General features: G+C 46.6%; 1 protein-coding gene across 14 annotated transcripts in view; it reads left to right on the top strand.

Moving 5' to 3' along the window:
- Positions 1-8,731, top strand: part of stxbp5l (syntaxin binding protein 5-like) — a 101,878-nt gene that overhangs the window by 84,352 nt on the left and 8,795 nt on the right. For 6 of the 14 annotated variants that reach the window (XM_035522701.1, XM_035522706.1, XM_035522704.1 and 3 more), the window contains one exon: positions 7,830-7,928. The exons of 4 other annotated variants lie outside the window; for them this stretch is intronic. In XM_035522701.1, coding sequence (XP_035378594.1) covers positions 7,830-7,928 — 99 coding nt within the window. Of the gene's footprint in view, positions 1-3,784; positions 3,968-7,829; positions 7,929-8,731 lie in introns of all 14 variants that reach the window. 4 more of the 14 variants (XM_035522708.1, XM_035522707.1, XM_035522705.1 and 1 more) reach the window with 1 other exon arrangement.

Here is an 8,731-nt window from a genome sequence, read left to right as displayed (position 1 = left end):
CGCACGCATGCACGCACACACACACACACACACACACACACACACGCACTCACAAGTACAAATACATCAAAACATTTCACTGAGCGAGTTCTCTGCCTGCCATACGTGCACAGGCTCCGCCGTGCCCCGGGGCTCGGTTAGGTGGAGGAGGAGCAGAGGGCTCCTGAGAATCAGAGAGGTACTTCTCAGCAGCAGCAGACGGGTTGGGAGGGACTCCACCTGCAAGGTGTAGCTTACCGATTGCAGAATTTTCAATTACCGCTGCATGCAGGGGCAGCTTCCTCTGGTGTTGCCACGTCCTCCAAAAGCAAAGAGAAAGGCTGAGGGAGCGGTACCTCCGACCACGTGTTTAACGGCGGCCGCTCCGCATGCGGAGGCCGTGTGGTTTATGTGCAGGTGGGGTTGGGCAGCTAAAAGGGTTTTTACTACATGCCGCTGATCACTGACATCTCAGAGGTTTTTAACTGAGTGGTTCATGGCTGTATATGAATTGTGGTTTCTAGCTTAGGTTTTATAGATTAAGTTGTATCTGAATCTTGGTGTGCACTCATGGGTTCAGACATTATTTTCCTATCCAGGACCTATCATGGGCAAGCGTGCATGACTTCATACTTTAAACAGTGTGAGGGACAAATAAATATTATTCAGGAACATGTTCTAAACCTTTACAATACTGCAATATATTTGTAAATGCTTATTTATCTTCTTAACTGCTCGGTCTAGTTCAGGTCTCGGTGGGCTAGAGCCTGTGCCAGCAGTGCAGGACACAAGGCAGGAACCAATCCCAGACAGGGCACCAGTCCGTGGCACGGCACACACACACGACCAGTTAAGAGATGACTTAACCCGCATCTTTGGACTTCCCAGCTGGTGCACGACTCAAACCCGGGTCACTGGGGCTGTGAGACACCAGGAATCAACACCACACCACCCCTGGCACAATGTTGCCTATTTATTTTCATCTCACACTTTAATTTTGAAACGTGTGTGCGCAAGTGTGACTGTGTGTGTCTGTGTGTGTGTCTTTCTCTCTGTGTCTCTCTCTGTCTCTCTTCGTGCGTGCGTGTGTGTGTGTGTGTGTGTGTGTGTGTGTGTGTGTGTGTTCTTGAATTGTTGCAGGACCTCCAGCTCACAGGGAATCCTGATTAAATATTCAACACTTAATACCTCACTGTAGTTCAGTAATTTCAGTGCTTTTTAATAATACAAATAAATCTTAGCTACGCCTAAAATGTTAAAAGCTCCAGGTTTATATGTCTGCAGTAAATCACTAAATCTATGATGCTAATGGTGGGTGTGTGCATGTGTGTGTGTGTGTGTGTGTGTGTGTGTGTGTGTGTGTGTGTGTGTGTGTGTGTGTGTGTGCGTGTGTGCGTGTGTGTGCGTGTGTGCATGTGTGCGTGTGTGTGTCTGCGTGCGTGTGTGTGCGTGCGTATGTGTTTGCGTGCGTGCGTGCGTATGTGTTTGCGTGCGTGCGTGCGTGCGTGCGTATGTGTTTGCGTGCGTGCGTGCGTGTGCGTGCGTGCGTATGTGTTTGCGTGCGTGCGTGTGAATTCTTTGAATTACTAGGCATGCGTGGCATGAACAGTATGCAATGCTGCACGTGTGGATACTGATCCCTTTATAAATATCCAGCCTCCGCTGGCCTCATGCTCTCATTTCCTCTACATTCTTTTTGTAATTTTTAAATGGAGTTTTTTGGTTGTGTTTGTTGTTTTTGTTTCCTTTTTGTTCTGTTTTAGCTTAATGGATTAATTGTCCCTCTTTTCTTTTGTTTCAGTAAAGGGACCGGGCAGAAAGTTAAGTCTACCCACCGATCTTAAGTCTGATCTTGGTACGGTAGGCCGAAAGCGAGCAGTTTGCTTTGGTTTAATGTCTTCTTTCCTTCGACTCGTCACCTTCTCTTTCCTTCACACTGTGGCTGAAACCATGCAAGAGGAGCCTTTGTTCCTGTGTGTCCGCTTTCTTCACTCACTGAACTCGCTCTCATCTGGCAGGCCGGTGGGGCGGAAGCCTCTGTGCTTACATTGCTGTGTGCGGGTTTTGAAATCTTTCTTTGTCATTTTTGATTTATTATTCATCTGTGTACATTTTGCAAGTGTTTACAAAGGTGGTTTGCACCTCATGCTCATTCTTTACTCGAAAAAGGTGTCTGGAAACTCGCTCTCGCTCTATCGCTATTGGTTCATTCTTTACTTCTAAAGGGCCTCATCCTAATTGGCTCATTCTATATCTCAAAATTCCCATGCTCTAACCCTATTGGACCATTATTTGACTAAACAAAAGCCTGCTCCATTGTGATTGGACTGTCCTCTATCTCTGAACAGTCACGCACTGACTCGGTCCATTCCCTGTCTGCAAATGGTCTTGCTTCATTGTGATTGGACCATTATTCATTTTCTCAAAATGACAGAATCTCTATTTCGCTTTTTCTCTTCTCCGTCCTGTCTGATCCTCCCCCTGTGCTTAGGGTGAATCTAACACGCATTTCTGCTGAAGGCTGTCTGCTTCCTCCTTTCCAAACGACTCCCGTTGCTGTGCCAGAATCAGTGTGAAGTATTTTTCTTTCAGGAGGTTTGATTCTCACTGCAGAAGAAGAATGGGCTGTCAGAGAAAAGGCTTTGGTTTGGGTTGAGATCATATGAAAATATGATGTAATGCTCAGAGGTTTGCATTCGGTTCAAAATTGCTAGTAATAGAACTAAATGAAATTAGATGAAACAAACTCATTGATGATCATTGGACTGAACACCGAGAGCTTAGTGAGAAGGAAAGAACAGCTACTGAGTAAGCAAGTAACGAGGGTAGGAATGAGAGGTTGGTTTTAGCCAGAGATCCAGTGAATTTATGTTTTTGGGAAAAGGTCATATGAATTCGCGTGTGTGTGTGTGTGTGTGTGTGTGTGTATCCCACTCCATAGTCCAACTCTCCACTCTAGTTTCCCCTTGAGGGTGATATATCACTGCTACATCCTCATGCCTACATCCTAAAACCGAGCGTGAGCCTCCATTGTCCAGTTTCTGGGTGCAGGCCAGGGGAAACAGACGCATAGATGCCTGCAGACTGGGCTCTAACCATGGGCTGACTCTTCCTCAGTTGCCCTTAAACCCCACGGGGTGCAGAGCAAGAGCTTTCTTCAAAGGTTTAGCAGTAATCCTGGCCTACAACCATTCCATGTTTAATAACATGCCAATTCAAACATTTTAATGAGCTAATTCCAGCTCTTTTGAAGGCAGACGCAGCAGTTCCTGTTCCTGTGGTGCCGAGGTTGTTTGAGATTAATCGTTTCAGATCAAGAAATGCTCTAGTGTTCACTTGTAAAACAGCTCTGGGTCTATATATGCCTTCTTTGCAAAAAAACAAAACCAAAATCTGGCTGGATTATTTCTGAAACGTGTCTGTCTTTCACACTGTTGACGTAGAGAGCCTGATTGTGGATGATTCATTCCCTCTGAATGCCTGTTTCTCCTCTTTCACTGTCTGATTTTCTTAGTCCTTCTTCTTTGCTTTACTCCTTGGCTTGGACTGACAGTACTGCTGTTTGCATTTGCTTTTTTTCTCCCATTTTTGCCATCTTTCTCTCTCATACACACATTCTCATTCTTTCCTCTCCTTCCATTCTTCTCTCTCTCTCTCTCTCTCTCTCTCTCACACACACCCACACACACACACACACACACACACACACACACTTTCTACCAGTCTCTTCCTCTTTTCTCTCTAGCATTAACTCAGTTTCCTAACCTCGGTTCCACGCGTGCTAACGCTATGCCCGTTGTTGCAGATCATGTGAATGGACATTGCACTAGCCCAACCTCCCAGGCCTGCCCGCCCGGCAGGCCTCGCGTCCCGGGGGGCCCCGAGGGGCCCCGCCTCGCCCGCAGGGGACCCGGCCGACCACCCTTCCGCAAGGCCCAGTCCGCTGCATGCATGGAGGTCTCTTTGCCTGTGTCCTTCCTCACTGAAGGTGTGTGCTTGATCTTCCTCTCCTCTATCCCTCTACCGATCCTCCCCCACCCTGCCCGTCTAATGCATGCCCCCCCGCCCCCCGTCATCAGGGGATAGAAGCAGGAAGAGGGCCCGTGGCCAGCAGCCGTGTATCCCCCCACCATTTGGTTTGATTGCTTTCCTTTAATAACTCTCTCCCAAGGAGAAATTGGTGACTTTTAAATGGACGTGTCACAGTTTGATTGCTCTGTAATGAAGGAAACACAGCGCCTGTTAAAGCGCCAATTTCTAGTCCTCATTTCCACCGCCAAAAACATGAAATATCAGACAAGCGTTTTTGTGATTTGCAGTCTCAACAGGTTTGTGTCGCAGGTGGCCACGTGAATCAGTTCGACACATTCGCCTGATCAAAAATGTCGCCGTAACAGAACCCCCCCCTAAAAAAAACCCAAAAAACCTGCACACACACCAAGAAAAAGTGACGCAAACCCCATCAGAGTGAATCACAAAAACGAGGCTTTTTAAGCTTTGGGGAATTTCTTCATTCCTTTTATGTTTGAGACCGTATTAATGCTTCAAACATAAGGATGGATTCAACTACTGCCACAATCCGAACGGCTGTTCTCATCCTGAGCGCAGTGTGACGTGCCTGCGCTGAGCTGTTTGACTGCGCAGTAGAGCAGGCAGCTGGTTAAAGTCACATCTGCCCACCACAAGGGGCTTCAGGTTCAAATGTGTGAGATTTAAGTCATTTCTCAGTCACAGTGCCAGACGCCCCAGTCACACACCTGCATGGTTTACAGTCACGTCAGCACGTCCTGAAGACTAAGACCGTTCATCTCGAAACAACGAACAATGTTGAATTAATGTTTTCTCCTGACAGCTTACCACAGACATATTTCTTCTTCTGCATTTCCTATATAGAACTAAGAAATACTAATATGGTAAATAAGAAATACGCTGCAGCAATCTATAGCCCCGGAGCTGATCACAGCTACTCCAAGAGATTTCAGTATATATAGCTCCAGCAGCACTGGTCCGTTTTGAGAACATTAACCCCAATTTGCAGAAATATGCTCATTTCAATTGGGGAACAACTGTAATTGGCCAGATCTGAAAGCTGATGTCACAGCACATTTCAACACGACATACACGACATGCTTTTTTTTGGTACTTTTTATTTTCTCTCAAGCTTTACCGGTGATGTCATTCATCAGCGCAGCAGGAAACACTTCTAACACCGCTGGCCTGTCCCTCCATATCACACTCTCTGTTTCTGCGATCTAATAAAGTGGCAGCCTCTGTTGCCCTCTGCTCGCTCTGTCCCTCGTACTAACCGTGATTACGCGAAGGACACACCCCGCAGGACAGATCGGTCATGCAAACAATGCCAGATAATGGCACACGGGTGATTAGCGGTGATGCTAACAACCAACAGTTGCTTCTGCCAGAGTAAATGATCTGGTTTATTGAATGACATATGGGGTACTGGGTCTTTGAGCAACCGTTTGCTATCAGTTGAGCACATATGTTTTTACATTCTAGACCAAATTATGCTGGGCTTGCATGTCGTTTTTTTCTCATACAAAAATTCAATGGATATTTGTATCTTGACCGTTTTCAGTTCTTATGTAATAGACCGTGCCGATTTCAGACGGTTCAGGTACAGACTGGAACCATTAAAGTGTGATTTTATTTTCCTCCTGCCTCTATTGGGAAAGTTGATTGTCAAACACTTGTCCATTAGAGGCTACCCATGGCTTGTGTGGTCTCCATGTGAGGTACGCACGCCTGTCACTGTGGTAACAGGCGTGCAGCTGCACAGTGGGGTCACCGAGATATTTAAAGGTCAATTAGCGGTGATGCGAGGCAGGCTGCAACTAATGAGACGCGCCACAGGAAGTGAGGTCAGCGGGAGGGGTGGGGTTGCTGGGATACACAGTCTCACATAAATAACAAGCAGGGTAAGAACTCACACACACACACACACACACACACACACACACACACAGAGCTGCATGTACACACACTGATAAACAGGCACTGAGGTTGAAATATAAGATCATACATAAATAAGGAGACTCAAATAGGGAGTCATAAAAAGGTAACACAAGCACCACTGGACAGATGGACACATACACACTGTAATGGTGCCAACAATGTGACTACAGTTACACACACACACACACACACACACACACACACACACACACACACCGCAATACTCAGTGCCAGTTCCACTCCCTCTAGGCCAGAGGTGTCATACTGCAGTGACCATAGTGCTCTCACTGTATTTACACAACCCCTTCGATCCATTCAGCCAATTAGCAACCCTTTCATGACTTGGATTGGCGTGTGAAAGCAGTGGTGTATGTGGCCCTGCAAGACCTGAAGCACAGAGAAGCAATGCCAGCGCTCGGCGCCGAGAAGAAGACAGACAACTCGAGCTGTACGCACGAGTACGCACACACATTCCACCCAGGGCTTTTGATGACTGACTGACAGGGACTGACTGACTGGTCCCTTAGAGAGAGAGAAGCCATCTCCCCACACTGACGGAAATCTTTCCCTCTGCTGTCATGAAAAATTCACACTTACAGGACAGATGTGGCTAATTATGTTCACGCAGATATATAGAGCACTGCTAATATGCCCCATGTTGTCCTGTTAGATGTTATGAAAGATGCAGTAAAGGTCAGTTTGTGTCTGTTCCCTGGTGCCTGAGGTGTGTGTGTGTGTGTGTGTGTGTGTGTGTGTGTGTGTGTGTGTGTGTGTGTGAATGAGAGAGAGAGAGAGAGAGAGAGAGAGAGAGAGAGAGAGAGAGAGAGCATGTGTGCGTACATGAGTATGTGTGACAGTATGCATGTGTGTGTGTGCATGTGAGTATGTGAATGCATGTGTTTGTACCTGTGTTTGAGAGAGAGAGAGAGCATGCATGTGTTCACTTGTGTGTCTTTGCCATTGTTTGGATATTGCCTTGTTTCCAAAACAAGTTATTTGCCTCTGATCTGACAGATTCTGCATCTACGTAAGCACGGCCGTACACACACACACACACACTTAGCGCACGGCTTCTGCTAAACAGCCTAACCTTGACAGAGCACTTGCAGTAGGTGAAATGATTACGCTCTGTGGAGCTGTCAGCACATAGAAATGCTCTTGTAACACCAGTAATAAGCGCTTAGTGCCAGGCTGAGCACATCACCCCTGCACGCACTGCTGAGGAAAAGCATACAGAGAATTCAGCACTACACTGGAAGCTAACCGTGGGTTTCTAGAAAAACTACTGCGCTTCCTGTGCGACTGGAGGAATGTTGGGTAAACACGGTTGGAGCAATCAGTGGAGTAACACATGGCCAGCTTTGAGTTAAGAGACTGTGTATTCTAAAAGTTTCTAAAAGGGTTATGAGAGGTGTGAAATCTTACTCTCTGATCTTTCTTTTTCAACGGTTGTCTTATTTCTCTCCTTCTCTGTCTCTGTCCAAACTTTTTGTTTGGGTTTGCGTGAGTTTCTGGTTTTGTTTTATTATTGTCTATGTGTGTTTGTTTTATGTATGTACATGCCATTTTGATGAATGTGTACGTGTGTGTGCGACTGTATGCTGTGGTGTTTCACGCTGTGTGTGTGTGTGTGTGTGTGTGTGTGTGTGTGTGTGTGTGTGCATGAATCACTGAATCACTGAATGTGATGATCTGATTGTGCGTGTGATTGTCCATATATATATATTTTTTGTGTGTGTGTGTGTGTGTGTGCGCGCACGTGCGCATATGTTATTCTGGAATGTCATTTGCATCTTCCTCTGTTTGTGACATGTGTTTGTGTCTGTGTGTGCACATATGGTCATGCACACCTGCGTGTGCGTGTGCGTGTGCGTGGATAGGTTACCCGTCCAGGCGGGCTATGCTGCAGCAGTTGCACGCTGTCAGTATGTATTCACATGACGAGCACCATGGCACCACCTACACCTGGAGCGAGAGAGGTAAGGAGGGGACATGCGGAGGGGGTTGCACTTCTGCCAACCCAACAGCCCTCCCCGCTCCATGCCGCTGCGTCGCTCTGCGTCCAGTCGTGTCGTTCGTTTCTCGTCACCTTGCACCGATGTTGCGTGTGTCCCAGCTTGCCTCCGCGTCTCCGGGTCGGGACGCCCCGTGGCGCTGTGTTCCTTTGTCTCTCCAGCTTCTCTGTTCTGTGTATCCACACTGACACATGCTCCCTTTCCACTGCATCTGGGGCTTAAAGGAAGGTTCACCAGTATGTTTTCAGTTACACCAACCAATCAACAGATGCATACGAGGACATTCTTGCCAATATAATAAGTCAGCAAACCGAAACTCTGAAAGCAGAGTTCAATAATGGACTTGGTCCACACCAAATGCTCGCACTACTTTGACATACTAATGAACGCTTCCTTTAGCTATAATAAGGGAAAGGGTTTAGGGTGATACCTAACCCTCACAGTGCAGCAGTGTTCGACACACTCATGGTACTATCAAGCTCTTTGCTGATGACTTTTGTACCTCACCAGACGCTGAACATTTAACTGAGCAGAGTCTGATATGTTGAGAGTTGCAGTGTTATGCTGTGTTGTCTAGCTTGACAGGAGATGTGCGATGCTTAGAAGCTGCGTTGGGCTGGTAACGTTCTCTGCCTGTGTAAATGACCTACACATAACAGTACAGAACTGTATGTGAGAAGTGTTAGGGGTGTTCTTTTCTATTAGTAATAGATATACAAATACCGTTTAATTTAAAATTTTGATTGATTAAAATGCTTAATTTGGGT

This window comes from Electrophorus electricus, chromosome 25, assembly GCF_013358815.1.
Source record: "Electrophorus electricus isolate fEleEle1 chromosome 25, fEleEle1.pri, whole genome shotgun sequence".
Lineage (NCBI taxonomy): Eukaryota > Metazoa > Chordata > Actinopteri > Gymnotiformes > Gymnotidae > Electrophorus > Electrophorus electricus.
The sequence above is the reverse complement of the archived record's forward strand: the minus strand, read 5'-3'. Positions and strand labels throughout refer to the sequence as shown.